Source organism: Antennarius striatus, chromosome 3 (assembly GCF_040054535.1).
Source record: "Antennarius striatus isolate MH-2024 chromosome 3, ASM4005453v1, whole genome shotgun sequence".
Taxonomy (NCBI): Eukaryota; Metazoa; Chordata; class Actinopteri; order Lophiiformes; family Antennariidae; genus Antennarius; species Antennarius striatus.
In genome coordinates this window covers 2,832,501-2,846,499 of record NC_090778.1, presented here as the reverse complement: position 1 = coordinate 2,846,499, position 13,999 = coordinate 2,832,501, and the positions used below count along the sequence as shown (strand labels likewise).

General features: G+C 40.9%; 1 protein-coding gene across 2 annotated transcripts in view; it reads left to right on the top strand.

Annotated features, from left to right (window-relative positions):
- LOC137593080 (netrin receptor UNC5D-like) overlaps positions 1–13,999 on the top strand; it is a 172,087-nt gene that overhangs the window by 97,415 nt on the left and 60,673 nt on the right. For both annotated transcript variants that reach the window (XM_068311674.1, XM_068311673.1), the window contains exons 3-4: positions 2,658–2,801; positions 5,677–5,780. In XM_068311674.1, coding sequence (XP_068167775.1) covers positions 2,658–2,801; positions 5,677–5,780 — 248 coding nt within the window. The remainder of the gene's footprint in view (positions 1–2,657; positions 2,802–5,676; positions 5,781–13,999) is intronic.

Here is a 13,999-nt window from a genome sequence, read left to right as displayed (position 1 = left end):
CGAGGGAGGCACCAGTCATAGAGCTGCTTCTTTGTTTATTCCATTACTTAAAACTTGACTTTTTTTTTTTCCCTCGGAGCCCATCAATCACAATTTATACTATTTTGGTCACCAAACACTCTGTAGTGCACCGTTTTTTAGACGCACCACATAATTTGTACCAGCATTTCTGAAACTTGTCAACTGCCTCTGGTGTGACATTAAGAATAAAGCCCCACTTTTCTGTTGATGTAATATATAACTGGTGCAGTGGAGACCGCCTGCCACTAAATGTTCTCCATTTGTTCATTTTACTGCAGATGACTGCATGGTTCCAGTGGCATAGCCTCGGTGCCATTCACTCTGGTTTAATTGGTATTCACTCTGAAGCCTGCTCAAGCTGTGCAGCCGCAGTAAGAGGCTGTGTGACTTTAGTAAGTGCATGTCAGATTAAAGTGTTATTTATAGGAGAGAGTGGATGCACAAGAGCTAGAGACGTCAGGGAGTGGAGGGTAGTTGTTGGGGTATTGGTCTTTTCCAGTCCTCAGCACACTTCACATCCCCTTCTTCTAATCCAGCTGAGTTGGGTCTGCTGGCTACAGAACAGCTCTGAGCAGGGACAAAACACTGGTGACAGGTCCTAAGCCAGTGACTGGGATTAAAATTGCCCTATTCTCATCTGAAGCTCCATCACAGGTTGACAAATACTTCCAACTGGAGCATCTTTGCTGCATCTGACCAAAGACGATGTTCCAAATAGATGCTGCCCTTGTTTTTTGCATCCCGTTTTAAAGTAGTGATGTATTGGGATTGTCAGTGTTCGTCCGTTTGTTCGTTCTCCCGTTAGTGAATCCACCAAATATCTTCTTAACTGTTGCAGATAGAAAAATTAAGCAAAAGCACATTACTCGGGCAGCAAAGGGGATGAAAATGCCATGATGACCTTGACCTTGAGAAAAGTAGGTCAAGGTCAAATTTCAACTTTTGTACACTCAGGAAACGGATTAACATAGAAATATAAGGAAGAAGACCAGGCCAGTGTGAGTAAGACCGCAGATCAAAGCTAGTACTTTGATCCACGGTCTTTGATGGTAGATCATAGGTTTTACCTACCCTGAATGGTCAAACCTATGCACTAGTCAGGTTCTACTTTCAGGGTACCCTGACCTACCCTGGAAGTAGGTCAGGGTAAGTTGCAAGATGTTGCAGTCTCAGACTGCCACAGTTCTTGTTTCTCCTTTAGTTCAGTCAGAATGTCTCCATTGTGAAGTGCGCTGCGTTTGCATGTCTTTTGTGTTGCATGATGTGCTATATTGTCCCTGCGTGGCTCTACCAGTAAGCCTACACATGCTCTTTGAAGTAGTTAAGTGTAGTCCAAATTATTAATGCTAATTCTGCCACAGCTGATTTAGCTTTCCCCTTGTTAGCAGCATTGAGCGCTACAAACATACAGTAGAGGCCCCTGGGGGTCCACGCTTCTGCCAATTTCCTCAGCAATGCTCTCAGTGCTCAGCAGAGGGGGGGGGTGCACTGATTTAGAAAGTGTGTCAGCCTTTCCTAAGAACTTATGCATAACTAATCCTGTATACCCATTGATCACTGACACAGCCTGTACAGGCATTGAGGTATTGATTAAAGATTCAGTAAGAGCCTTCACTTAGAATGCAGGGCTTCCCATTCAATTTTTCTGCTTAAGTGTGATTCTACACATGCCTGAAGCAAGCGCCTGAGATAAGCCTGTAAATTCCACTTCATCTCCTGACCCTTTTTTCAACACCACCCCAAAGCTGTGTTGACGGCACGATGGTGGCACGGCTCCAGGGATGCACTGTTAGTCAGTTTTTATCTTCACTGCACATTCTTATAGGTGAAGAATACGTGCGGTGCAGATGTTCATGTTCTCCTCAGTATAATCTGTGATGATGATGATGATGATGATGATGGAGATTCTCTCACCTTTAAGCAGCACCAGGAAGTCAAAAGTTGTGATCCAGCCAACACAAATTAGTTCATGACCAAATATCAGCAAGTATCTTCAGCTGCTTTGCGCTAATTAGCCAATGTTAACAAAACTGTTGAACATATGCTAAAATAAGATGTGCTTTCAGACAGAACTCTTAAGAAATGTGCTTGCATTAGAACACTAGAGACACATATTAAAAAAAACATCTACAATGGATATATCATTAACAAAAAAAACATATTTTCTGGTGAGAATTTATTGGAATATATTTCCAGCTTTACCTGTTAGTTATACCAAGATCAACTTTATTTTAAATTCTGAGCGTTCCAGGTAATTTTTTTATTTTATTTTATTTATTTTTTATATACTGGTTTGATCCCTGAAGGGAAATTGAGACAGCACACTGTACTTAGTGTTTCAAATGCATGCATATACATATATATATATATATATATATATATTAGTGCGTACAGGCCGCTGTAGCATACACAATTTCACAGCTATATTTCAACGATAATCAGTTTGTCAAAAGCCAATGCTAATCCGAGTGTGAAATGTGTTCAATTGGCTTAAAAAACTTAATAAAAAAACCCTCCTTGTTTTGTAGAAACAACAACCCAAACCTGCACAGAAACGTTCCATAAACCTGGAACACCAACCAAATGAACGTGTCCCTAACTTGTTTTCCTGACTCTGTTGTCCTCTGATGTTCCAGGGCTGAAGGTCCGTGAGGTGATGATCAACGTGTCCCGTCAACAGGTGGAGGACTTCCACGGGCCGGAGGACTACTGGTGTCTCTGCGTGGCCTGGAGCCACCTGGGCACCTCCAAGAGCCGCAAAGCCACCGTTCGCATCGCCTGTGAGTGTGTAGACGCCTCGGTGTCACCATGACACTCTTAGATTAAGGAAATAAGTGACAACTGAGAAAGAAAACTCAATAGTGACTAGCTGGAAAAGATCCATGTGAATCAGAATCAAATCGACGCCCTTTTTTTAGATTGTGATCAATAATGAACTCCTGTCAGGACATTAACCCCATGGAATTGTGTTCTTTCTGCAGTTGCTTACTTAAAGAAGCTTTTTGCATGGGTTCAGTTTCTATCATTCAGTTTTGAGCTGTATCTGCATGCTCCAATATGCCAACAGCTACTAGCCGCTAGCTGAAAACCAGATAGCAAGAACAGCCTGGGACACAGAAGTGACTGCCGTCTTCCTACATGATTGCGTGGTTTCTCTAGTTTGTCTCCAAGTCAGTCAGTCCCCGTATGACCCCATGTGTTCATGTTCAGCAGAATGAAACACACACCCTGCTACTTGTTGAATTATATTGCAGATTAAAGACATCCATAATTGTTAACTATTGACATTGTGAACCATCAGACAGCTGCTGCCTGATAGTGATCCCTGGAGGACAGAGGCGTGGCAGATCCATGGCCTCTGCAGAAATTATTCAAAGAGGGCACTGTCTATTATTTTAAACATTTTGGATTTAAAATTTGTTTTTACTCCTTGCCTTCAGCGAACAATCTTGGAACTGTCAGAATCCACCATAACGCACAGCTTTTTCTCTTTTTTTATTATTTTTTTTACTGCTGCATTGAAGGTAAAATGCACTTCAGGAATGTACAACAGAGGATAAAGATAAAAGCTTCTGTGCATCTGAGAAACTGAGTTTCTGCTAAATGTTGACTTCCTTAAGAGTCAAAACACAGACACACACACACACACACACACACACACACACACACACACACACACACACACACACACACACCATCTGGGCCTGTTGTTCACTAGCTCATGGCTAATGGATGATTCTGGCTTTTTAGAGGAAATAAATCAGGAGTCAACATCAAGCTGGTAATGTGCATAAACACCAATTTACACCAATTTGCACCATAAAACAGCTCTTCAGATACCTATGGGTGAAATCCGGGGGCAAAAGCAGAATTTCAATTTCAGTGTAGTGACAAGAGCCAAAGTACAAACATAGAAAATATGTATTTATTCAATCAATAGTTAAAAAATGTGATTTTGTTTTTATTATTTGTGATATTGCAATGTTATAATGACAGACTAATACCAAAGTTGTCATCAAATAGACTTAAAACAAAATTATGAAAGACATAAATAGATGTTGCTAACGTTCAAAAAGACTGATCCTTCACGTGATGTTACGGTTCAGTAACAGATTTTAGATTTTTTTTTTCTTCTTTTTTTATAAATCAAAATGTGAATAAACATCAGCACAACAACTGTAAAAGTGATTCACATATATGGATCGCAGGAAATCGTTTCTCTTGTTGAACTTTGATGGCAGACTAGGGGAAACTGATGTTAATCAGCAGCGATGTTTAACCCTTATGAAACCACAGTGATCAGATTCACAGTAGTTTTGCATGCATGCCATGAGTACATCCAGTTTAGCTGTGTGTTTATACTGTCTTACAGATAAAATGTGTCACGTCCCGATTGAATAAATTCCAAAAAGTTTGTATCCGTCCCTGTCAAAACCACTTCTTTCACAATTTAGACGGATATCTGTCATATAATGCATTTATTAACCTTCATCTTTTTGTCACTTTGGCTTGAAAGCCTTCCTGTGTGGTTTGGTTCATGAAATAAAAAATAGAATGTCACATTTAAATCCGTAGGTTAGCTGTGATTAAAAGACACGACAGTTAGATTACAGTGATTTCATCCATTGAAGCCTTTTTCTAAACCAAAGTCACTCCTTGTTCATCTATGATGCAAACTTCAAAAAGGACCAGGATTAACTAAAGAAAAAACATGTGACACATGGAAAAATGGGTGGTTACTGTTGCTATCCAGTTGTTTCTTGTGACAACCAGAGCAGGAGATGAATGGGAAAATAAATGAAAGAAAAAAGGAGATTAAATAAATCTTTTAGGGGCAGCCAAGTAGCGCATGACCAGCTGTCAGTCACTGGGTAAAAGCTTTTGATTTTCCCTCCGTGGGGGGGGGGGGGTCCCAGAATTGTTTTGATCATGCAGAATGACAGGCAACCAAAAAAAAAAGAACATGACTATTTCTAAATGTTTTTCTCCTGGTCTGTTTGGTTCAGGCCAAACAACAGGTTGGTATTAACTTAACAGAAAAAGAATCTGATTTATCAGCCGTGAAATAATCAATTCCCAGAAACAAATGCTGTCTGATCAACTTTAGACACAATCAGCTTCTCACAGCCGCTGTTGTCCAAATCCAATACTGCTGACAGAGGCTCTCTCTCCGTTGAATTCAGTATTTTAACTTGATTTCTTTTTATTGCTCCAGAGAAAAACCCCAGAGAATTCACACACTATAGAAGTATTTTCTCATCCTTTGAGGGGAAAAGTGGGAAGTTGATCTCACAGATGATGGGGATGTCGAAATTTCAAAGGCACATTTTCTCTCTCTCCAAATAGGCTGACATTTTAAAGGTTGTCAGTAGATAGCGTCAATGTAATAAACTATAAAAGTCCTTTTTGAGAATGGGCAGAAAGGGCTGTCACTACTACTGAATCCCCATGAAGGCCCAGGATGATCAGACTCATCCTGGTTCACCTCCTCTGATGTCTCCTCCAAACCACCTTGTGGACAGATTACCCATCACAGGGTCACAGGATCCTCTATCCCTTACCACCTCTGGTGGGTTTTGAATGTCTTGTTGTGCAGAGGTCGGTTGGGGTGGTAACACTTGACACCTGACAGTTGCCTCTTATCTCTCTGCACAGACCTGAGGAAAAACTTTGAGCAGGACCCCCAGGGGAAGGAGGTGCCAATCAACGGGATGATCGTTCTGCATTGTCGTCCTCCAGAGGGAGTCCCTGTGGCGGAGGTAAGGCCGTGGCTCCTCCCATCTCCTCCCGTGAAAGCTAGTACTTCCTGAAAGCTATCTCCTGAGTAGAGATGATCAGCACCAGAATGATGGCTGAATGTACAAAAGTTGAAATTTGACATTGGCCTACTTTTCTCAAGGTCAAGGTCATCATCTCATTTTCATCCCCTTTGCTGCCTGAGTAATGTGCTTTTTGTTTCATCTTTCTATCTGCGACGGTTGCGAAGATTTTTGGTGGACTAACGAACTAACTATCAAACGAACGGACGAACACACAAACACTCACAATCGCAATACATTATCGCTTTGAAGCAGGATGTAATCATAGTGATCGTAGACACCAGAAAGACATGAAATTGTTTATTCCACCTGAGAAAAAGGATTCAGAGCATAGACTGGAATCAAAACTCCCCCAAATAACTTTCATAAAATCAGTAAAATAAAGGCTTCTAGACACTCCAAGATATCCCAGTATTGGGATTTCACTCTGAGATGCGTCTCAGAGTGTTTGGTTGCAGCTGATATATCATCAGCGGTATTGGTTTATTTCTAACTTTGTTTACATGCACACTACATTTTTTTAAAAATGTTTTTCTTCTTATGGATCATTTAACATGAGACTGAAGACAAGAAACAGAAATATCTTTCCTGTGCCTGACATCACCCCGTTTGGTTTCTTCATCCTTTTATCGTCTACTGTCGTCTGACTGTTGGCAGCCTTTGAATAGAAAGTATGAGACGATCAGACAAAGCCAGATTGTCTGCTCCAATTTTAAATAACCACAGGTCCAAGGGGTCTTCATTATAACTCTGATGAAGGTCAGACGGAGGGTGAATGGACTTTTACTTACATAGTGCGTTTCTAGTCTCAATGATTTACCAAAGTGCTTTACAATAGCTACATCCACACAAACATTCTTACAGTGGTAATAGCAGGGACTGGTGACCGCTCACACCATCACACACACCACTGGAACAACCACAGAGCAAACCATGGTTCAGTATTTTGCCCTGAGTCTTGCCCTTCAGTCCACATATCTTTGGCTTGTGTTAATAATTTGGTTATCATCTATTCACCCTTGTCTTGATGCAAATCGTCTTAATGTTTTTTCACAAACCAAATAAGTTAGGAAGCTTTACAGAAAAAAGAAAAAAAAACTTCAAATGGCTCAATAGCTGAAGAAGATGGGGAATTGTTGCAAAGGTAAAAAAAAAAAAAAATTCATACAATTTCCGGCATAATCCAGATTATCCTATCCTAGCAGATCCAGATTATCCTAAAATGTATTAGAAAATAAGATTTTTGCACTTGTACAAGATGTAATTGGAATGCATTGTACTTTAAAGATTGTATGGCCATTAGAAAAGTTTTAAAGAAGAGAAGAAAAGTTTTAAACAATGAGGACATTGAACAGAAATGTTAACAACTCATTGATTCATTCATTAATATGAAAAGAACTCAATATTAATCAGTCATGAAAACAGCAGCCTGATTTATTTATATGTAAATTAATTAAATTGTGGCTTCTTTAAAATCATTGAACGCACACTTCTATAAAGGAAGAAAGAAAAAGAAATGGCTCGGAAAGAACTGGGAAAGAACGACAGAATAGCAGAGCAATGGTGCGTATGAGAGGATTATGTGTGAGTGGCTAAAAGGCGTCTCATTGTGCTTCTCATCAGCTGTCAACAACATCACGCTTCTCAGAGATGGAGCTGGTGCAGTAGTGATTGACTGAATCTACCTTCATCACACTCATACATTACATATACCGCCTGCATGATGACCCTGAGTCTGTCTGAGAAAAACAAACCTGTCCTCCAGATGCTCCATGAGCTCAGCATCAAACAGCAAAAAGTACCTGATTAGGTTTGTTGAAGCATTAGTGGCATTTAATTTCAGGTATGGTTTCCTTGGTGAGATCCTCCAGTCAACACACTAACATTGCAAATCTCATATACAGTCCTACCTCTACTTACGAATGTCTCTACTTACGAAATTTTTTACTTACAAAATTTCTCATCAGAGCAATATTACCTCTACTTACGAAAGAAATTTCGACTTACGTAATGTAAAAACACAGTATCGGCTGATACTCGAATCTCCCACAGGTTCCTGAACGCAATATTCTCATAGCTGCTCTGCCATTGGCTATTACGTATCTTCCTGGCATCCCATTGGCTAAGAGGGATGCCACTCCACCTCTGTGTGGCGCTAGAACGGTGCTTATGGAGTGTCTCGGCATTCGGCCCTCGACCCATGAGGTGTTCTAATGGTTTTGCGCAAATATAATAACTTTTTGAGTACGTATTCGCTATGGACCCCAAGAAAGTGACGGAGAAAACAGGAAAAGAAAAGACGAAGAAAATTGTTTTTTTGTCCGTATAATATGATCTCACCAATGAAAATGGCCAAAAATCTACAATCACCACGTTATTAAAACAAAAGGAAGTTTAAGGAGTTTAAGGCATTGCGTGGGTGGTTGGAGAAGTTCAAAAGGAGGACTGGAATTCACTCTGTTGTTCGGCATCGTGAGATAGGAGCGCATGAATCAAAGAGGGCAAAAAACAATGGGGACAGCAGTTAAAAGGTAAATCTTCTTCTTTTCCTTTCGGCTTTTCCCTTCAGGGGTCGCCACAGCGAATCAATTGCCTCCATCTAGCCCTGTCCTTTGCATCCTCTTCTGTCACACCAACTACCTTCATGTTGAAAGGTAAATGACCGTCATTATTATTCTTTACTCTATTCTTTGTTTTTTACGTTATGCACAACTCTCATTTATTGTGTAATTATCTAATCGTCACATGTATTTGTTACATGTTTTGATGCATTTTTATGCTTTATAAAACATTTTTGTCAGAATTTTTGTGGGCTTGGGACGGAGTAGAAACTTTCCTAAGTAGAGACACGTTTTCCATGTAAATGCCCTAATCCATTCTAAGCCAACCAAAATTCAGACATAAATGTTTTATAAAGCATAAAAATGCATCAAAACATGTAACAAATACATGTTACGATTAGATTATTACACAATAAATGAGAGTTGTGCATAATTTAAGAAACAAAGAATAGAGTAAAGAATAAAAATGATGGTCATTTACCTTTTAACTGCTGTCCACAATGTATATATATACGCATGTGACTAACAACTAATGTACTAGAGCGGACAAGTAATTATTATGTTCATTTCATCAGTGTTGTACCCATTAAGTTCTTAATTTGCCTTGCCTCACTTTGCTAGATAAGGTGTTTGGGTTTTTTTATTTCCCATAATTTGAAAACTGATTAAATGAACTTTTGTATATGTTTGGGCCAAGGTTCAAGTCAGACCCTGTGTATTAATCGTGCAAATTCACACCTACGGTCTGATTCAACCCGCTTTATTACTTGACTGACTGAAGTATTGGTGTGGAGGTGAAGCGTGGGCCAGGCAGCCTAAAGAGATGTGTAGAGGATGGTTCAGCCTTGAACGGTGAGCATCATACTAAAAGCTAAGTTGCACTTTATTTTATACTAAATGTACAAGACATTTTCTCCCCAAGTGCCTCAGTGGCTGTCCACTACTCTTCAAGGGTAGGTAGACGTAAAAAAAAATGTGCAGTTCCCATTAGAGATAACTTTACAGGACAAAACCGTCGGACTGCCTTGTAGGGCAGGCTTGACATTTAAAATTCCTTGTTGGATGTCAACCCTTCTCCCTCCAAAAAAGTAGTCAATCCAGTGATGATCGACACGGGTGTGTAATTGATGTGTGCAGAGAACACATTTCACTTCACCCCTTTGCATTATGAAGGATTCATCATTGAGATGGTGGAGCGATGTCATTCCAGTGCTGCACAGTCCTAAAATAGTTTAATCTGAGCAGCACGGGCTCAATCACATCCTCCCATCTACTCCTTTGTCAACACAAATGAGCCCCGGCCACAAGAGATGGGAGTGAATAATGTAGAAAGCACATAGCAGATATCCTCAGCCCAGTCAATATCAGCGCAGATCGTCCATGAAATATTGAAATGGCATTGGTGAGTGTGTTGGTGTGAGGTTTCAGCGTGTGGCTGCACAATGGATGCTGCTGTGGGGAACAGTGCAGGCCCAACAGAATGTGAGCCTGTGGTTTGGAGTTGCAGCGTAAACACTGCGCTCCTGATATGTGGGTTTGGAAAAAACATCCTCGTCAGCAAGGTTGTCAGAGTGAGCTAATGAGTCCGTCAGAGTGGAATCATTTTGTATCGTGTGGTTTCAGCACTTTATTTAGGCAAGAGTCTGGCACTCCAGGGACAAATATTTGTTGTCAGGAATTTCTCCTTGACTCCAAAAACTTGTCCCATTAGACAATGAGACAAATCAAAATGAGGATTTCCCTCTAGAATTTACTCCTCTCTCCAAAAATAAATGTTTTTTTTAATTGGATTGTTTGTAAAAACCCAGACTTCACTGCAACCTGCCAAATTCTGGAAACAGACCTATGAGCTTCCTGTGGGAATCTCTCCCATCCATTCATCCATCATCCATTAATCCATCCATCCATCCCTTGTCACTTTTCTTATTCATCCGGGTCATGGTTTAATCTGAAGTTACTACATTTCCTGTTTAATATTTATCTACATCCCAGTGCATTTAAAACCCAGTAACAACAAAAATCAGTTCACCCACAGTAGAACACACACAATGGTGTGTATGCAGTCTGAAGCATTCCTAACTTCACAAAGTCAACCGTTAACGTGTGACATGTAATGACTGTCATCTGTGCCCCTCCCCCCACCGGACATGCGGAACTGAAGAAGCCTCCTGAATGACCAGTTAAACATCTTCGGCTCCAAACCAGCTGCAAACCAGCTCCAAACCAGGATTATCACGTGTAGAACTTCACAGCTAAGGACAAATCACTTTAATACCAAGCTGGAAAACCCAATTCATCTCATTGATTAACAATCAAAGTGAGTGCTTATTAACAGTAGGTCACTTTACTTTACGTTGAAGGTAAAAAGTATGAAGCCCATAGAGAGATCACAACTCTATGATATATATTCTTTGCTGCTGTTAGTTTGTTTGTTTTTTTACCCCTTTTAGCTAATAGGGCAGCTAACTTCACAATCGACCTTGCCACCAACAACCTCATGTCCGCAATTAGCAAACGTTGTTCAATATCTACCCAGCAGCAAATCAAAATAAGTGACTTGGTGAGGAAATAGGTGAAGTAGTTTGTAGGAAACAAGAAAGATCAGTCAGACAAGTCAGGACAGATCAGATACAGTGGACAGAATGTGCCAAATGAATGCTAATGTTGCTAATATACGTATGTTAGCAAATTAGCCAGAACAACTTTATATTTTGAGGTGCTGTGGTATCTCCTTGAGATATAACTGATCAAACTCCATCTTTCTTGTAAAACAGCATGAAAACGCCAAACCTTAGATTTTTAATTGTTATTTTTATAGTCCTTTTTAAATACCCGTTGGACTTCTGAAATTCAAAACCATTTTTGATTAAAAAAATTTACAAAATTGCATGTGTTATCTCAACAAAAGGGTTTAATTTTCCATAGCTTAGATTAGTTGAAATAAATCTAATTACCCCCATATTTCTGTATCAAGCAAACTGAGGCAACTTTTATAAGCCAACGCATAAACATAAATAGTTTTCAGTTTCCTCATAATCCAAATATAAGTGTCAACATGCTGAAATAGAATTCCTTCATGCTTTGTATCCATAGAGCTGAGGCGATAATTTGCCTGCGGTTAACAAAAAGGTAAAAGCAGTTTATGTGCAATTTTGTCGTGGTGTTCCTGATCCAAAACCAATCACCTACTTTTACTTCACAGATATCAAGGGGTATGAATGCACTGCAGATCTTTTTTACTCTGGGATAAAGGAGTCATGAGAACCCTGTATAATGAGTTTCTTTTGAGAGGTTACTCTGAGAGAAAGTGTGAAATGAACATCCAAACTGGAAGCCAATTTCAACCTGAATGAAAGCCTTTAATCCAAGATGAATCCCCTTGATCTACAGTAGCTCAGGTAGACAGCCCAGGCTGCGGCACAAAGGGGAATCAACTAAATGCTTCTGCACTGTGATACAAGATGTTCTCTGTTGAGCTTCACAAAGACATTTGCGATGCTACTCCAAAACAACTTAGCGTTTAACTCCGTCCCACCTTGTGCCTCCCTGCTACTCGGTTCAAAAATTTTTCATGCCACTTTCTGAGAGTCTCTGTTTCCTCATAGGTCAGAGCAAAGTCTCCCAAGTAGCAGATGTTGAACTTCACTGTTAAGCTAAGCAATTATGTCCCCTCAAGTGCAGGCTGGGGCTGAATGTTTATTTGGTTAAGATAAGAAAGATCAAGGTGGAATGGTAATGCAGTGCCACGTTGCTTAGAGGGTCGAAGCGGTGGCCTTTGGAGAGCAGCAGGGGAGGCTTGAAGGGTGACGGAGGCTCTCTTTCCGTTCTCGCCCTATCTTTTCTGATTATTAACCTCAGGAGTGAAATCTACCTGCTGCGCTCATATCAGCACACCGAACCGCTGAGTTCAAAGCGTCTGCAGGTGTTTGTGACTCCTTTCTCTACTTTACTTGGGTTTGGTGGGGAATCATTGACATATTAGCTCCAGGCTCAGGGGTATAGATCTTGCTAGCCTACTCAGCAAGTACCGCCGGCGCCCCCTGGTCCCCAGAGTAGGTGTGGATGGAGACTCCTAATCTGTATAATTGTGCGATCAGCTACTCAGCAATTAGAATGCTATGGCACCCACACCAGCTTCACCATTGGTGGATGATAGTTGCCCATATGGGAGATTGTGCTAAATTGTGACATCTAATAATGATTCAGTAGACAGATTTGTACTGGTGCTGAAGCCCACAGTTTGCAGTACATCACTTTGACATCAAATGACCATTTAGACCCAGGGATGGGGTGATGAGTCACGCAAGCACACGCAAAAAAAAAAAGAAGAAGTCAGCTAGCTAGGTCTTGATCAGCCTTTTCCTCATAAGTCCTGATGATGGCTGCAGTGTCACCCATTACACCGCGCTCCCATCCTCTAATTGCGCCTCAGTCACCACATTTCTCAGCATCTAATCATCAGCGAATGTCATGTGAATGAGATGTGTGTAAGTGTGTGTGTGTGTGTGTGTGTGTGTGCTTAAGTAGATGAGAGGACGTGGTTGCTGCACGGGCTGGAGGAGGTGACCTTCAGGGGCAGTCTGAGGATAGAAATCACAGGGAGAGGGGGCCTCATGTGGGGGCCCCGCCTGGAAGCCCTTCTGTCAAGGCTGACACTGATGACCACATCCTAATTGAAACAAATGTGCCAATTAGGCAATTCATTCCTCACATCCTCTGCCAGGCTAATTTGTATTTGTCCCTTCATTTTTTTTCCCTTCGCCACCTCCCCCCTTCATCTCTCTCTCTCTCCCTTTCCTTTTGCTCAGTGAATCTTTTCATCATTACCCGAGGGCTGTTAGCTGCAGACAAACAGCTAATGTGCAGCGTGGCCACGGCGACTGCGAGGGCCACGCGATAATTAACTCTTTCAAGTCACAAAAAAATTCCCGACATCAAATTGAAATAAAGAGAAAGAGTCACCGGATTGGGGGGGTGCCGCTACTTGTGTCACCCATCCTGTGACAAATGACTTTAATTATGAAATATTAGACACTCACCCAGACCCCCTGTCTCTGTTTCATTGTCTATCAACGGCGCTAAGAGCTTCACCTCTGATGAAACCCACACTAAAGGCTATCTTTTAATTGTGGAGAAAAAATCCGGGGGACTCTGAACATCAGTCTCCGAGTTTTCTTCAAGGCAGACTAGGGGAAAAAACAATTTCAGTCATTTTAACTCTACTGCACTCTTTTCTCCGGCGGAAAAAGCTACAATTGACTCGGAATGTGAGAAATGATCACAGTGTTATGATGTTCATTATCATTTTTGTATGTGTCAATACATGCCTGCAATCCATCATTCGTGGGCTCTGTGTGTCATTTCTATTTACATAGTGATTGCATGCCCACAGGCTCTTCCTATTTGCATTCTGCCTGAGTGTTGTTTGTTATATGGGCTTCCTGTGTGCCTTCTATAAATCCATCAACCTGGCACACTCCAACACACTACCAGTGTAATTTGCAAACTCAGTGAAGCAGATTCTTTCCCAAGTTCGAAGCACTAAAGCATTGCTAAGTTTGTTATTCATAATTAGGTTTCCTCTCTGTTGCTGGTAAT